The sequence below is a fragment of the Mobula birostris genome, chromosome 7 (assembly GCF_030028105.1).
Source record: "Mobula birostris isolate sMobBir1 chromosome 7, sMobBir1.hap1, whole genome shotgun sequence".
Lineage (NCBI taxonomy): Eukaryota > Metazoa > Chordata > Chondrichthyes > Myliobatiformes > Myliobatidae > Mobula > Mobula birostris.
The window spans coordinates 67,125,041-67,142,109 of NC_092376.1; the positions used below are offsets into that span (position 1 = coordinate 67,125,041).

Below are 17,069 nucleotides of genomic sequence, written 5' to 3' on the forward strand. Positions count from 1 at the left end.
AAGCGAAGTGGCCCAGAAATGGCATTAAATCATCTAATCCTGTCCAAAAGTACATTTTCAATTCCATAGTATTTAGTAAATAGTGTTTATCCAATCAGATTTCTTAAAGTAAGATTATTCCACTGCAACTTGCAACTTTTAACACTTTTCGCTGACTTTTACCATATTTTCTAATCACAGTGACCAAGGATTGGTCACTAGATATAGATAAAATAAACTAAAATACATGTGCATTTTCTGTTATTAAAATGGTATATTATATAATAATTGCTCTGTGGCATTGATGCATTAACGTTAAAGGATTTCTATAACCATTCACCTTCTCCGTTGATCGATATCCTATTGTAACCTTAGACAACCTCCTTTACTATAATATCAATTTTAGCCTCATCTGCAAAGTGACAAATTATGCCCCCTTCATTCTTTTCCAAGCTATCCATAACAGAGAACCCAGCAGCAATCACTGTAGTAAACCAAAGGTCACAAACTTCCAACTGAAAGTCAATTTTCTACTATCACCTTTTGCTCCCTACCACCAAGCCAATTTTGTGTACTAGCTCCCTTTGGAGCCCTTGTGTTCTAACCCTCCAGATTAGCCTGACAGGCTTTAACAAACTCCTTTCTAAAGTCCAAGTAGGTGACATCTACTACCCTATCCTCATCAATCCTCTTGGTCAGCTGTTGAAAAAAATTCAAATCAAATTTGTGAGACATGATTTCCCACACATAAATCCATACTCAATTATCCCTAATCAGACCTTGCCTTTCCAAATGCAAATAAATTCTGTTCCTGAAAATTCTTTACAGTAACTTTCCAAACATTGACCAAAGGGTGCTGACAGATTGTTGGTGCAGTTATGTTTGAGAAGAGCTGACTTTGTAGAGTTCATGAGAGTTTCAACATGGATTTTTTGAAAGCAATCTTCCAATTAGCATTGAAGTTTTGAAGGCAGGTTAATAGAGATAATAGAGTGGATCAGGTGACAGTCAGTTCAGCAGGAATCAGTGGCTATCATGGTGATGAGAGATGTGAGCATCTTTATTGCTCCCCTTTTACATACCACTAAGCATTTTGTCAAGAGAAGGACCCAATTAGATGCAAACAGAAGCGATCTCTTCCCTCCCACGTGCCTTGGAGCTGTGGACTCCTTATAGCATGGAAAATTACCAGTAATGTTGTCAGTACAAAATCCTCCAAATTCAAGACATCAGTGTCAACATCCTCAGTTGGTTACATAAGACTATGTTGTTCACATGCCTAACACCAAACTCCCAAAACAGGCACTATTCTGAGCACTGTTGCGGTATGAGATTATCGAGCAGTCCAAGCAAAAAATGATTCAAGGATGTATTCTGAGTTTCCTTCAAGAAGTACAACATCCCCGTTGCTTCCTGGGAATGTCTTGAGTTATGGCAGCTTGAAAGGGAGGAGAAGGTGCATTCAGGGATCTTGGAGTCCATACCTTGGGACACACAAGGGCTGTGCATAAGTAGCAGAAGGAGTGAACCACCTTGCAAACTAATCTGAGGTGGTGCACTCACGTTGATTATGCATATGATGTGCTTACGCTTATGATGATCTTGCCCTATCAGCCTCCTGTTATGTCTGTGGGAGAGTCTGTAGAACTCTTCAAATCAAGTGATTCTCAATCCCAAAGGATGCCAATGTACAAGAATGGGTAAAGGTAATGATCAATAAGACCAACTAACTCAAGATTACTTAGTTTAAAAATTCCAAAATGCTTCACGGGAATATGAAAGAGTAAGATTTTAAGGTGGATTTAAAAGAAAGAGAAAACTAGAGAAGTTTAAGGAAGGGATTTCAGAGCTTATGTTAAATATTTTCAAATGTTTGGCCATCAGTAGTTGGGTAAATAGAAGGATGCATAAGGCAGGATTCTTTTGATACTAGCTTTGGTTTCAGTCTTAATTTTGTAACTATTATTGATACACTAATTTTAATATTAGTACATGTTGATTTCCCCATTTCCTATCCTGAAAATATTTGCATGCCTGGCCTTTTTGTTGAAGAAGCTAGTTATTGTAGGTAGCATGTGACATCAGTAAAGACTATACATTTTCTTTTACTGAGGAAATGAAAGCAATGTTAAATTCATTTTTTAAAAATATAATCCCTGTTTGGTTAGATGAATTAAATAAGAAAAAGTGTTGAATGGGGACCTCTTCAGACACCATTTAGTATTGCAATGAAGTAAATATATACATGCTCAAGAAACGTTAATTTCAGAAATATTTATTAAAGTAACTGGAAGTTGAAGAATAATTTATATTTCAAAATAAAGTTTACAGACCTTTGTAGGTTACCCATACTACTACTAATTCACTTACCCAATCTTTGAGGAAATTTATTAAATTTTGACTTATTTAAATTGTGCCATTCTACATTTACTTTAACATTTAATATTTGAAAACTATTTTGTGTTTGACCCACATCAGCAACCTTTTACCTGTATGTTCAGATTAAGTGTGTATATGTCTCATGCATTCTTGCACATCTATTCAACTCAAGCAACAATGGTATACTGAAATATAGGTAAAAGTATCTTTTGGAGCTACTTTTAAAGGGAAAAATGTTGACTTAGGATTCACAATCCTTGAAGATCTAGGAATAAAAAAGTTACAGGAGATCTGCAGAGTAAATTTTGGATCCCTCACTTCAACTTTGCATGTAACCCACATACTAAAGGCCTGCTTTCTCTATTTTGAGCAGACGTTAATAATTCTTTCAAATTCATGTTAATTTTTTTGTGTTCTTTTGTTTTATGAAGGACATTAAAACATAAGTTTAAATTTGTTACAATTCTATTCCATCTGCAGTGAACCATCTGATAGAAATGGTCTTGAATTGAATCGGCTGTTTCTACCTGATAGTTTCTACTTGCCATTCATGCTTCCCCTCGGAAAATGTACAAAGCCTCCTTTATATTGTAAATGCTGAATTTGTTATCTTTGACATCATAAATGCCTTTTGACTCAGAGGAATATTACATCTCTGTACATCTGGATAGATTAACTAATTACATTTTTTAAAAAGATTAATTAGATCAAATCCAGCTTTAATTTTGTAAATGTTAAATGGGGGTAATTTAATGTTTTCAGCAATTTGGGGGGAAGTTTTTCTCTTACCCAATCCTTTGTTCTTTCTCCAGCAACATACTTAACAAAATTATGGCTGTGGGTAAATAAGTAAATAGCCTATGTAAACTTTTGAAAAATATTTAAATATTGTAGTTAATAACTTCCAAAAATAGTTTTAAATGTAGTTATTAGTTTTAGTTTTTTCTAATGGTAAATACTTTTAAATATGAAAGACAGTCAGAAATGCTATAAAAGCATTCAACTTGAATGGCATCTGGCAAAGCTGATAGATGGCTTTGTTGGCTGTCAGAGATTTTCAGAGGAACTTTCAGCCTTTTCTAGCAATATGATCATGTTGGATAGGAAGACTGGCTTGCTGAGTATGGCCAAGGTAACTTCTAGAGCATAAAGAATGTGTACAGAGAATACAGTTAGTTGCTATTATCCATTAAGTTCAGGCGGTATATCAGAATTTACAGGTAGTTGGGGAATTTTAAAGATCTAAATTTGGTAGTCAGTGTTTTCAGCTCAATAAGTAAGTGTTGTTATCCTTTTCGTAAGTGAGAAAAAATTTGAAAATTCTAACACGAGGAATTCTGCAGATGCTGGAAATTCAAGCAACACACATCAAAGTTGCCTGGCCTGCTGTGTTCACCAGCAACTTTGATGTTCTCCCTGGGCCTCCTGTCCCATGATCCTCTCATATCCTTTTGCCAATCACCTGTCCAGCTCTTGCCTCCATTCCTCCCCCTTCTCCTATCATTTTGGATCTCCCCCTACCCCTCCCACTTTCAAATCTCTTACTAGCTCTTCCTTTAGTTAGTCCTGACAAAGGGTCTCGGCCTGAAACGTCGACTGAACCTCTTCCTAGAGATGCTGCCTGGCCTGCTGCGTTCACCAGCAACTTTACATAGAAACATAGAAAATAGGTGCAGGAGTAGGCCATTCGGCCCTTCGAGCCTGCACCACCATTTATTATGATCATGGCTGATCATCCAACTCAGAACCCTGCACCAGCCTTCCCTCCATACCCCTTGATCCCCGTAGCCACAAGGGCCATATCTAACTCCCTCTTAAATATAGCCAATGAACTGGCCTCAACTGTTTCCTGTGGCAGAGAATTCCACAGATTCACCACTCTCTGTGTGAAGAAGTTTTTCCTAATCTCAGTCCTAAAAGGCTTCCCCTTTATCCTCAAACTGTGACCCCTTGTTCTGAACTTCCCCAACATCGGGAACAATTTTCCTGCATCTAGCCTGTCCAATCCCTTTAGGATTTTATACGTTTCAATCAGATCCCCCCTCAATCTTCTAAATTCCAACGAGTACAAGCCCAGTTCATCCAGTCTTTCTTCATATGAAAGTCCTGCCATCCCAGGAATCAATCTGGTGAACCTCTCGTTGTACTCCCTCTATGGCAAGGATGTCTTTCCTCAGATTAGGGGACCAAAACTGCACACAATACTCCAGGTGTGGTCTCACCAAGGCCTTGTACAACTGCAGTAGTACCTCCCTGCTCCTGTACTCGAATCCTCTCGCTATAAATGCCAGCATACCATTCACCTTTTTCACCGCCTGCTGTACCTGCATGCCCACTTTTAATGACTGGTGTATAATGACACCCAGGTCTCGTTGCACCTCCCCTTTTCCTAATCGGCCACCATTCAGATAATAATCTGTTTTCCTATTTTTGCCACCAAAGTGGATAACTTCACATTTATCCACATTAAATTGCATCTGCCATGAATTTGCCCACTCACCCAACCTATCCAAGTCACCCTGCATCCTCTTAGCATCCTCCTCACAGCTAACACTGCCGCCCAGCTTCGTGTCATCCGCAAACTTGGAGATGCTGCATTTAATTCCCTCATCCAAGTCATTAATGTATATTGTAAACAACTGGGGTCCCAGCACTGAGCCTTGCGGTACCCCACTAGTCACTGCCTGCCATTCTGAAAAGGTCCCGTTTATTCCCACTTTTTGCTTCCTGTCTGCTAACCAATTCTCTATCCACATCAATACCTTACCCCTAATACAGTGTGCTTTAAGTTTGCACGCTAATCTCCTGTGTGGGACCTTGTCGAAAGCCTTTTGAAAATCCAAATATACCACATCCACTGGTTCTCCCCTATCCACTCTACTAGTTACATCCTCAAAAAATTCTGAGATACGTCAGACATGATTTTCCTTTCACAAATCCATGCTGACTTTGTCTGATGATTTCACCGCTTTCCAAATGTGCTGTTATCACATCTTTGATAACTGACTCCAGCAGTTTCCCCACCACCGACGTTAGGCTAACCGGTCTATAATTCCCCGGTTTCTCTCTCCCTCCTTTTTTAAAAAGTGGGATTACATTAGCCACCCTCCAATCCTCAGGAACTAGTCCAGAATCTAACGAGTTTTGGAAAAATTATCACTAATGCATCCACTATTTCTTGGGCTACTTCCTTAAGCACTCTGGGATGCAGACCATCTGGCCCTGGGGATTTATCTGCCTTTAATCCCTTCAATTTACCTAATACCACTTTTCTACTAACATGTAACTTTGATTTGAAAGTTCTAACCCATTTTGTTTCATAATAGATTTGGGGGTGGAGAGGTGGTATTTCTTTGAAACTGCAGTGCATATGTTGAGATATAGTTTTATTTTTCAAAAACTGAATTCTGACCTACTGAACTATTGTTGGAAACAAACATTTAATCTCTCTCAAGTCAGCAGCATTCTAGAGGGCCATGTGTAGTAATTGATTAGCAAGATTTGAAAGAAAAATGCACCATAAATGAGAAAAAGTGGCCAGAAATAAACTGAGATAATAATGACAATAATAGTGAACCAATTCAACATATTGACATACCACATGAAGTTCTTAAATTCAGGACCAAAAGTACCAAAGAAAATGATTTTAAGGTATCTGGAATTAGATACATATATAGAATGATTCAAAAGAGAAGAATGCCATTTAGCATTCATGCCATTCCTAATGAAGTGAAGTCTTCCCCTGAGTGCTCTGTAATTTAGAGGTTTAGAAGATTGCAGCAAGACACCACAACTCCTTTTGTAACCTGGAATGCTTTCCAGCCAGTACTGGTGAATTTCTTTAAGCATGGTCAATCTTTCTTGTGAGATCAGTTTTCACTCCATCCATTTTCTCCATTTTGGCAGCATTCTTTTCCTTGTTAAAAGTTGATAGAGAGTGCTTACTGTATTAAGTATTCCAGCTTTGCCCTCTGGCTCAACTTCTTATCCTCAAATCAGATATTGAACTGTAATTATCAGTACTATTTCTAGTAAGAGGCCTTTAGGTTATTAAATGCCTTGATAGACTAGACAGGGATGTTTTTACTTGTAACCCAACTAAGAGCTATAAATGTGTCAACAATAAATCCAGCAGGGAATTCAGAAGAATCTTTAGCCAAGGAGTGATAATGTGGAACCTAGTACCATCAGGTTAGCATCATGCATTGACACATGTAAGGTATTGCTGAATTAACATTTGTATGAGAAAAGAAGGATATAACCATATAACAATTACAGCACGGAAACAGGCCATCTCGGCCCTTCTAGTCCGTGCCAAACTCTTACTTTCACCTAGTCCAACCGACCTGCACTCAGCCCATAACCCTCCATTCCTATCCATATAGCTGTCCAATTTAACTTTAAACGACAACATCGAACCTGCCTCAACCACCTCTGCTGGAAGCTCATTCCACACAGCTACCACTCTCTGAGTAAAGAAGTTCCCCCTCATGTTATCCCTAAACTTTTGCCCTTTAACTCTCAATGTGTTGTTGTTAGATTGAGAATGAAAGGATCCTGTGAAACTACATTGTGTGTTTTCTGTGTTTTAGTATTGTGTAAAGACCACAGACATAGGAGCAGAATTAGACCATTTAGCTCATTGAGTCTGCTCCGCTAGCTGATTTATTTTCCTTCTCAACCCCATTCTGCTACCTTCTTCCTGTAACTTTTGATGCCCTGACTGATGAAGAAGCTATCAACCTTGCTTTAAATATAACTCAATGACTTGGCCAAACAACCATCCGTGTCAATGAATTCCACAGATTCACCACCCTCTGGCTAAAGAAATTCTTCCTTATTTCTCTTCTAAATGGACGCTTCTCCATTATGAGGCTATGCCCTCTGGTCCTAGACTCCACTGTACAAAACATCCTGTCCAAATTCAGTCTATCTAGGCCTTACAATATCTGACAGGTTTCAATGAGGTCACCCCTCATTCTTCTAAATTCCAGTGAGGAGAGGTTCAGAGCCATTAAATGCTCCTTATATGTTAACCCTTTCATTCTCAGAATCATTCTCATAAACATCCCCTGGACTCTCTTAGACAAGGGGCTCAAAACTGCTCACGATACTCCAAGTGCAGTCTGACTAATCCTCAACATTACATCTTTGCTCTTGTATTCTAATCTTCTCGAAATGAATGCTAACTTTGCATTTGCCTTTCTTACCACTGACTCAAACTGCAAGTTATCCTTTAGGAGTCCTGCACAAGGACTCCCAATTCATTCTGCAGTTCTGATTTTTTAAATTTTATCCCCCTTTAGAAAGTATTCTACTTTGTTATTCCCTTTACAATGCACTTTCCTACACTATTTTCCATCTGCCACTTCTTTGCCCATTCTCCCAATCTGTCTCAGTCCTTCTGCAGACTTCTTGCTTCCTCAACACTACCTGCCCCTCCACCCATCTTTGTATCATCTGCAAACATGCCACAGAGCCATCAGATGCCCCTCTCCGTGAACCCTTTTATCTCGGGATCATTCTGGTAAACCTCCTCTGGATCTTATCCAATGCAAAACCCCCTTTCTTAGATACAGAGCCCAAAACTGTCAGATATTGGTACTTTATGTAGATTTTCTGGAACTGTAGTTCAAAGTTCATAGTAATTTTCCTATCAAAGGGTATATATGTCACCGTATACAACTCTGAGATTCACTTTCTTGCGGATAATCACATTAACTACAAGATTCACAGTAGAATCAATGAAATTCCACACTCACAGGGTGGACAACAACCAATGTGCAAAAAAATCCAAAATAAACTGCAAATACAGAAATAAAGAGAAGATAATAATAAATATGCAATAAATATCGAGAACATGAGATGAAGAGTTCTTGAAAGTAAGTCCGTAGGTTGTGGAAACAGTTCAGTGATAGAGTGAGTGAAGTTATCCCCTCTGATTCAGGAACCTAATGGTTGAGGGGTAATAACTCTTCCTGAGTGGTGCAGGTCTTGCGGCTCCTGTACCACCTTCCTGATGGCAGCAGCGAGAAGAGAGCATGCCTGGATGGTGGGGGTCCTTGATGCTTCTTTCCTGTGACAGCACTCCGTGTAGATGGGCTTAGTGGTGGGGTGGGCTTTACCTGTGATGGACTGGGCCATATCCATCAGTTTTGTAGGCTCTTTCATACATGGGCATACCATACCATAAAGCAACCAGTCAATATATCTTCCACCACACATCTATAGAAGTTTGTCAAAGTTTTCGGTGACATGCCGAATCTTTGCAAAGTTCTGAGAAAGTAGAGGCGTTGCCGTGCTTTCTTTGTGATGGTACTTGTGTGCTGGACCCAGGACAGATCCTCTGAAATTATAACATCGTTGCTGACCCTCTCCACTGCTGATTCTCTGATGAGGACTGGCTCATGGGCCTCTGGTTTCCGCCTCCTGAAGTCAGTAATTATCTTCTTGGTATTGCTGACATTGAGTGAGTGGTTATCATTGTGGCACCACTCAGCCAGATTTTCAATCTCCCACTTATATGCTGATTCATCCACCTTCTATTCAGCGAACAACAGTGGTGTTGTCATATTTAAGTTTGCCATTGTAGTGCTTAGCCGCACAGTCATAAGTTTAAACATGCAGCGTAGAGAGCTAAACACACAACCTTGTGATGCACCTGTGAAGAGTCAGTGAAGAGCATCTTGATGTATGCATCTTTGTTTCCAGGTGTTGCAGGATTGAGTGATGAGCCAGTGAAATGGCATCTGCTGTTGATGTGTTGTGATGGTAGGATTGGAGATGATCCGAATCGCTTCTCAGGCAGAAGTTGATATATTTCACCAGCAAACTCTCAAAGCACTTCATCATAGTGGATGTAAGTGCTACAGGACCATAGTCATTGAGGGAGGTTACCACGTTCTTCTTAGGCACTGGTATATTTGAAGCTTGCTTGAAGCAAGTGAGTACCTCAGGCTGCTGAAGCGAGAGGTTAAAGATATTGGTGAACACTCCAGCCAGTTGATCAGCACATGTCTTTAGTACTCGACCAGGTATCCCGACTGGGCCGGATACTTTCCATTGGTTCACTCTCCTGAAGGATGCTCTCACGTTGGTCTCGAAGACTGAAGTCACAGCATCATTGGGCTTCTGTGAACATTTATGTATTATGGCGTTTGTTTTCCAGGTGCAAAGATGGCCTCAAAGGATTTGCTTTCTCTGCACTTAAGTAAGTATAATGATATAAATATTTGCTTGTTTCTTACCTGTTTTAAGAGAGTTTCAAATGTAGCCAGACATCATGAGCATTTTTATAATGTGACCTTAAGACTCTGTTAACCTGCTGATATCATACGTTAAATCATGGTGAAATTTTATTTCAAGGCATATATGACTGGTAGTTTCTGTATTGGTGAGACTATTGTGCCATTGCCAAAACTTACATCCTTGGTTGTAGCTAGTTGTTTTGAATGCTGACTTCCGACAGCAAAAATTCCTGCCCACAATTCAATAGTTCAAATTAATATCACAGAATATATACAACATACAACCTAGAATCTTTCTTCTTCGCAGACATCCTCGAGAACAGAAGAGTGCCCCAAAGAATGAGTGACAGTAAAAATGTTCGAACCCCAAAGTCCCCCCCACTCCACCCCCATGCACAAGCAGCAGCAAAGCATTGACCCTCCCCCTCTTTCACAAAAAAGCATCAGCAGCCTTCACCCACCAAGCAAGCAGTAGCAAAGCCCCCAGTAAAGACCATGATCTCCAGTAAAAAAAAAACAAATCGTTTACCTGACAATTTAATAAACCACAACCTCTCTCTCTCCCTAATAAAGGGACAGAGATTGACTATAATCACCATTTTTAAAGGTGAACTGGATGGCAATGTCTCAAAAAAACTTCCCAGTGATAAATCAGTAGGACTAAAACAAAATAGACCTCTCAGCTGACACAAGATCTTATTGGAGTTTCCATAAGGAATAAATTTGCTGTGACATTATTTGAGTGTTATCAGACAGTGAAGGAAAATAATAGTTGCTGTTGACAAGTAAACTTCACTAACTAACAATTATGGAAGGATAGGAGGAGTTATAAATTGGAAACCGGTATCAATCTTAAAGCATTTTATTATGAATTTATTTTGTGACTTTTGGCAAGCAAATGATACCTAAATAAGCAACACTGAACCAATCTTCATTAAAGAACACAAAAATTATATATTCTTTAGAGCAATAAGTTCTTTAGAACATAAGTTGTTACTGTAAATCCGTGACTGCATTTTGGTTCTCGGGTGATACTAATTTCAAATATAGACTTGCACTAATGTAATTCGTATTTACAATTGAGTAGGCTGATAGCAGGCACTGTTGTATCATCAGCCAAACAGAAGGATGTATATACACACCACTTTTGCCACAAAATCCAGCCACGCACGATTAATACCACTATCCACAAATCCTAATGTGATTAGCACAATGTTTCCAGTGTACTTTGAGTTTTGAAAAATCTTTAGATGGTCTGGTACAATTTTTTACATTATCACTATTTGTTTATATCTTTATTTTTCTGTGTTTTAAAAAATGTATTTTATTTTTTTCTTCCACAACCGGTTGTGCTGTTTCATGCTGAGAGAAAATCCTGAACCTGCCAGCAATCTTCCTGTACCTCAAATAAATGATTCTCAACTTGAAAGGCTTGGCATAGAGTGTGGCAAGATTATCCACTCTTCAGGATAAGATTAATTGTCATTGACTTATATGACATGAATGTTGTTTTGCAGCAGATGTACAGTGCAAAGACATTACAATTATTATAAATTATAAAACTAAGATGATATAAAATTGATGAGTTCATGAACCATTCAGAAATTTGATGGTGAACATGAGAATGTTGTTTTGAAATCATTGAGTGTTGAATCATTCAATGTTCAAGTTCCGTTGGTTCTCTACATAGGAATCTTGAGCTGGAAGTTTGTATGATTGCAATCTCTGCTTACATTACAGGCATCAAAATGATAATTTATTGTACAATTGCCGTCCTGACTAAGATCAGCTAATTGAGTCAAGTCCTTTAATATTTGGTGCAAGTGTAGATGAATTTGTTTGGAAATCTATCAAGAAATTTTACACTTAAATTTCAATAATGAAACAGTAATTTTCTGAGTTTTATTTTCTAAAGAATGTAATGAGTAATAAATTTAAATAGTAAAACCATTTAAAATATGATGCTATTTGCTTGCATCTTATTTCATGTTTAAATTCATTTATATCTGTTAGATTTATTGTTGGAAAGGAAGAAATTCCAACACATTCAGTTGTGGAGCACCGAAATCCTAGTACGAGTCGTCATGTTACTGAGCACCAGCTAGTAGAAGATCGGACCAAGAAAACCAAGAAATCTCTGATAACATTGACTGGACAATTTATTGACAGAATGTAAGAAAATAAGTTCACTTATATATTTTTGTATGTTTTTTTTGTTGACTAACAGCTTTGCGGTGTAATAGATTAAAAAAAGGACAGGCAGTATCTCGATAACCAATACCCAAATATTAGGTTTCACATTCTGAGAACAAATTTTTCCAGAATGTGAAGTGAGAACCTAAGATGTGTCCATTTATTCGATTGCATTGATGTATTGGGTACCTCAACAAATCCGAGGAAGTTTCATATTGTATCAATATTCTGTCTTCTGTGAGGAGAATATGATTTATTTTTGCTCGTGTATATCTATATACCAAACTACCTTGCTGTCATTTTGCGAGAAATCCAGTATGTAATATTTAGGAAGGGATAAGTTACTCTTTTTTTAACTTTAGGTAGAGTTACATTGATTGTATGGGAAATTGTACAATTGAGAGGGTGGGGTTCTTGTAGTCTAGTAAAATGGGCTCTTTGTATCTTTTTTGTTAGCTATTTGATGTACTTGGGTTTTAAGTAATTAAACTAATGAGCATTCTTTGAAAAACCATGCATTTTTATTCATGAAATTTCCACTCTCATTTTCTTTAAGAATATAAAGGGGTTCAAAATGTGAAGAATGCAAGTGGTTCAATATAACAATGGGAGAAAAGCAAGTTACACACAAAAGCAACATGAGCTAAAATATTTAAATCGCTCATGGTTATTATTGACAGAATGCTTTTCATCTTGGTAATTGGATTAATAATGGAAACTTTATATTTAATTTGATAAGCAAAAGAAATGGGTTTTCCTAAAGAATATCCATTATAATATTTAATAAAATGTTATTGTCACATTATTTATTGAGTAGGGATGTTACATGGAAAATTGACAAGAACTTTGAAATAGCTTTGTGAGAAACATGTAATTTGAGATAAATTTCTGATTGTTGCCCTGAATCTTTAAACTGCATGGTAACACAGGCATGCATGGCCAATCATGTCAGTGCATCTGCCAGGAGGCAAGTTAATGAGTTCTCAGAACCAGTTATTGCCTGGGAAATCAAGTACCTATAGGCTAACAGTCTCTTTCATAAATTATAAAGCAAAACACTGCAGGTGCTGGAAAATCTGAAATTAAAACAGATAATGCAAAAAAATGCAGGTTAGGTATCATCTGAGAAGACCAAAGTTTGAGATTAATATAATGCCAGAGTCGCTAAATTGACTTTACAATGATTGACAATGGGATTCTCTTAACAGTTTATTCTTTTTCTTTCATAGTTTTAGAAGGTTACTGACATGCATTAGATGGGAATGTAGAACTTTTCGACAGATCAGACGAGGACTATTTTTATCCTTGAACTAGTTCAAACTCGAACACCAGCTTTCCAAGTGTCAAAGGTTTATATCTTTCTTGTACAAATCTGTCATCACATGCTGCATGCTGCATTTTAATTTCTGTCCTTTTATATTTTCATGTACCCATTAACATCTACACTATAAGGATACTTTACTTTCCATTACAATCAGTTTCAATTAGTTATCCCAATGAAAGATTTTCATGGGCAAACACATTTTTAAAATTCAAAAATATGCTATCAATCATGCAAAAAGAATTTTTAAAAGTGCTGAAGAATGAAGGCTAACTAAATATCCTTCCATTTGTATTTTAAATTCATGCTCAATGTGTTTCTTTGTAAGGCTACTTTAAAGGAAAAGCATGGATTTTCGGCATTAGCTTGTCCTCCACTATTAATTGAGATCACTTACTGGGTTATTTACATCAAAGACAATCCCTTAAGCTCCATCTTGGAGCACATCATACTTATTGAAATGTGAACTCAACCCATGATGAGCTCAACAATTTCATCAACTTTGCTTCCAACTTCCACCCTGCCCTTTAAATTCACTTGGTTCATTTCTGACACCTCCTTCCCCTTTCTTGATCTCTCTGTCTCCATCTTTGGAGACAAACCATTGACTGACGTCTGTTATAAGTCTACTGATTCCCATGGCTATCTTGACTATACCACTTCCCACCCTGTCTCCTGGAAAAATGCTATTCTCTTTTCTTAGTTCCTTCGTCTCTGCCACATTTGTTCCTAGGATGAGGTTTTCCTTTCCAGGACATCAGAGGTATCCTGCTCCTTCAAAGAATGGGGTTTCCCTTCCTCCACTATTGATGCTGCCCTCACTTCCATCTCCTCCATTTCCTGGACATTGGTGCTTACGCCATCTTCCTGCTGCTTTAACAGTGATAGAGTTCCTCTTGTCACCTCTCCCCATTAATCTCTCTCCCAGCACTTATCCCTGCAACTGGCCTAAGTGCTACATCTGCCCATTTATCTCCTCTTGTATCTCCATTCAGGGGCCCAAACAGACCTTGCAGGTGAGGCAGCACTTCACCTGCGAATCTGCTTGGGTCATATATTGTGTCCGGTGCTCCTGATGTGGCCTCCTCTACATTGGTGAGACTCGTTATAAATTGGCGGACCACATCGTCAAGCACCTTGGGTCCATCTGTCTAAAGCAGAACATTCTAGTGGACAAACGTTTTCCCATTCCCATATCCATTTCAACATGTTGGTCTGTGGCCTCCTCTTGTGTCACGATAAGGCCACCCTCGGGGTGGAAGAGCAACTCCTTGTACTCCTTCTGGGTAGCCTCCAACTTGATGACATGAATATCTATTTCTCCTTTCACTAAAAAATTCCCTCCTTATTTCCTCTTCTTTTGTTCCCCATTCTGACCTCTTACCTCTTCTCACCTGCCTTTTGCCTCCCAATGGTGCCCCTCCTCCTTTCCTTTTTCCGATGATCCACTCTTCTCTCGTATCAGATTCCTTCTTCTCCAGCCCCTTACCTTTCCCTCCCACCTTGCTTCACCTATCATCTACTAGCTATTCTCCTTCCCCCTCCATTCACATTTTTATTCTGGTGTTTCCCCCTTCCTTTCCAGTTCTAAAGAAGGGTTTAGGCCCGAAATGTCAACTATTCATTTCCATAAATGTTTTCTGACATTTTGCATGTGTTACTGTTGCAAATTTTTTTGCATTGCATATAATCTCATTTCCATCCCTAAAAGACATTCATGATTTGGGGAGAAAAAGGTTGCAGAAAGTACTGGCAGATTTGTGTTGTGCAGCACACCCATCAGAAACCATGTTAAGAACATCCAGGCTCACTTCACAGCATTTGGCTTGTATTTGAACTTAAGTCTTAAATGCAAAAAGGAAGTAGTTAAGAATTTTTGGGCCTCAGACCTGCTTTATCCTAAAATTGTTTTAGTGAACAATTGCGGAAGTGGATTGACCAGAAGGAGACTGATTTTGCTTAAGTAGGAAGAACAAATACAATATACTTACCAGAATAGCAATCTTGTATAGGTTTAGTGACTGTGCCTCTGCTACTTAAATATTCAAGATTCAAATAAAATGAGGGGATGTGTGTTGATATCAGATTTAATTCCTGCTTCACGTAGTTTCCCATCTGAAGACTTACCCAGAATAAGGAACATGGGGAGGAACAGGGAAAAAAATGAACAAAACTGCAAAATTATAATTTCTCTTTCCAGTTCCTTCAATAGCCTGGTAACAGGCAGTGTGTCCACTCACTCTGTTTCAGCCATGGATTGACTGAAATTAAAAAAAATCTTGAATATAGGTCAAAGTTGCAAAAGCAAATTCTTTGAAGCAAAACTGTTCAATTAATTTTGAATATCATTTGATATTAAAGCCAAGGAACATTGAAATGTTCCTTCAAAGTGCCTTTAAAATGTATTCATCCCCCAACCCTTTGTTCACATAAATAATGATCACAGCTAGGGATTTTGATCACTTTAACTGAGAATTTTTATTTGTGAATCCCATGCTCTTTTTTTTCCCACAGTAGAGCCCAGAAAAACAGGGAAAATTGTAAAACATGGAAAACTTAAAAATTCAAAAACTGAACTGTCTGCACATCAAAAGTATTGATCCCCCTTTACACAGTACTTAAGTGAATCCACCTCTTGCAGCTAAGGATAAGTCTCTATTAGGTTTGCTCAATTTGATGGAGCAAGATTTGCCCATTTCTCCTTGCAAAATTACTCTAGCTGTGTCAGGTTAGTTGGGGAGCTGTGGTACACAGCAGTCTTGAGGTTTTGCCTGAAATATTTGATTGGGTTAAGGTCAGGACTCTGACTGAGCCACTCAAATACACCAGTTTTCTTCAGTTGAAACCACTCTATGGCTGTCCTGACAGTGTGCTTTGGGTCGCTGTCCTGCTGAACGATGAACTTCCTCCCCTATTTAAGCTTTCTGGCAGAGGCTAGCAGGTTTTTATCCAGCATCTCTCTGTATTTAGCAGCATTCATCTTCCTATCAATCCTGACTAGATTTCCTGTCCATGCTGCTGGAAAGCATCCCCTTAGTACAGTGCTGCCTCCATCATACTTTACAGCAGGGATGGTATTACCTTTGTGATTCACAGTATTAGATTTATGCCACACATACCACTAGGTGCTGAGGTCAAAAAGTTCCTCTTTTAGTCTCATCCGACCAGAAGAAGAACTACTTCTATAGCTTGGCAGTCTCTTGTAAGTGATGTGATGCATTGCAAAGTACTTTATACTTTATTGTCGCCAAACAATTAGTACTAGAAAGTACAATCATCACAGCAATATTTGAATCTGCGCTTCACACTCCCTGGATTACAAATATTAAATATTAAAAATAGTTAAAATTAGTAGATATTAAAGATTTAGATTATAAATCATAAATAGAAAATAGAAAAATGGGAAGTAAGGTAGTGCAAAAAAACCGAGAGACAGGTCCAGCTATTTGGAGGGTACGGCCTAGATCTGGGTCAGGATCTGTTCAGGAGTCTTATCACAGTTGGAAAGAAGCTGTTCCCAAATCTGGCCGTACGAGTCTTCAAGCTCCTGAACATTCTCCTGGAGGGAAGAGGGACAAAAAATCTGTTGGCCGGGTGGGTCGTGCCCTTAATTATCCTGGCAGCACTGCTCCGACAGCGTGCGGTGTAAAGTGAGTCCACGGACGGAAGATTGGTTTCTGTGATTTGCTGCGCCATGTTCACGATCTTCTGCAGCTTCTTTCGGTCTTGGACAGGACAACTTCCATACCAGGTTGTGATGCACCCTAGAAGAATGCTTTCTACGGTGCATCTATAAAAATTTGTGAGGGTTTTAGGGGACAGGCCAAATTTCTTTAGCTTTCTCAGGAAGTAAAGGCGCTGGTGGGCCTTCTTGGCAGTGAACTCTGCTTGGTTGGACCAAGTCAGGTCATTTGTGATATTGACTCCGAGGAACTTAAAGCTTTTGACCT

The 17,069-nt window shown here is 38.6% G+C and overlaps 1 protein-coding gene across 1 annotated transcript in view; it reads left to right on the forward strand.

Moving 5' to 3' along the window:
- Positions 1-17,069, forward strand: part of tmem135 (transmembrane protein 135) — a 435,985-nt gene that overhangs the window by 377,185 nt on the left and 41,731 nt on the right. Inside the window, exons 7-8 of the mRNA XM_072263361.1 lie at positions 9,527-9,568; positions 11,619-11,777. Of these exons, the coding sequence (XP_072119462.1) occupies positions 9,527-9,568; positions 11,619-11,777 (201 nt within the window). The remainder of the gene's footprint in view (positions 1-9,526; positions 9,569-11,618; positions 11,778-17,069) is intronic.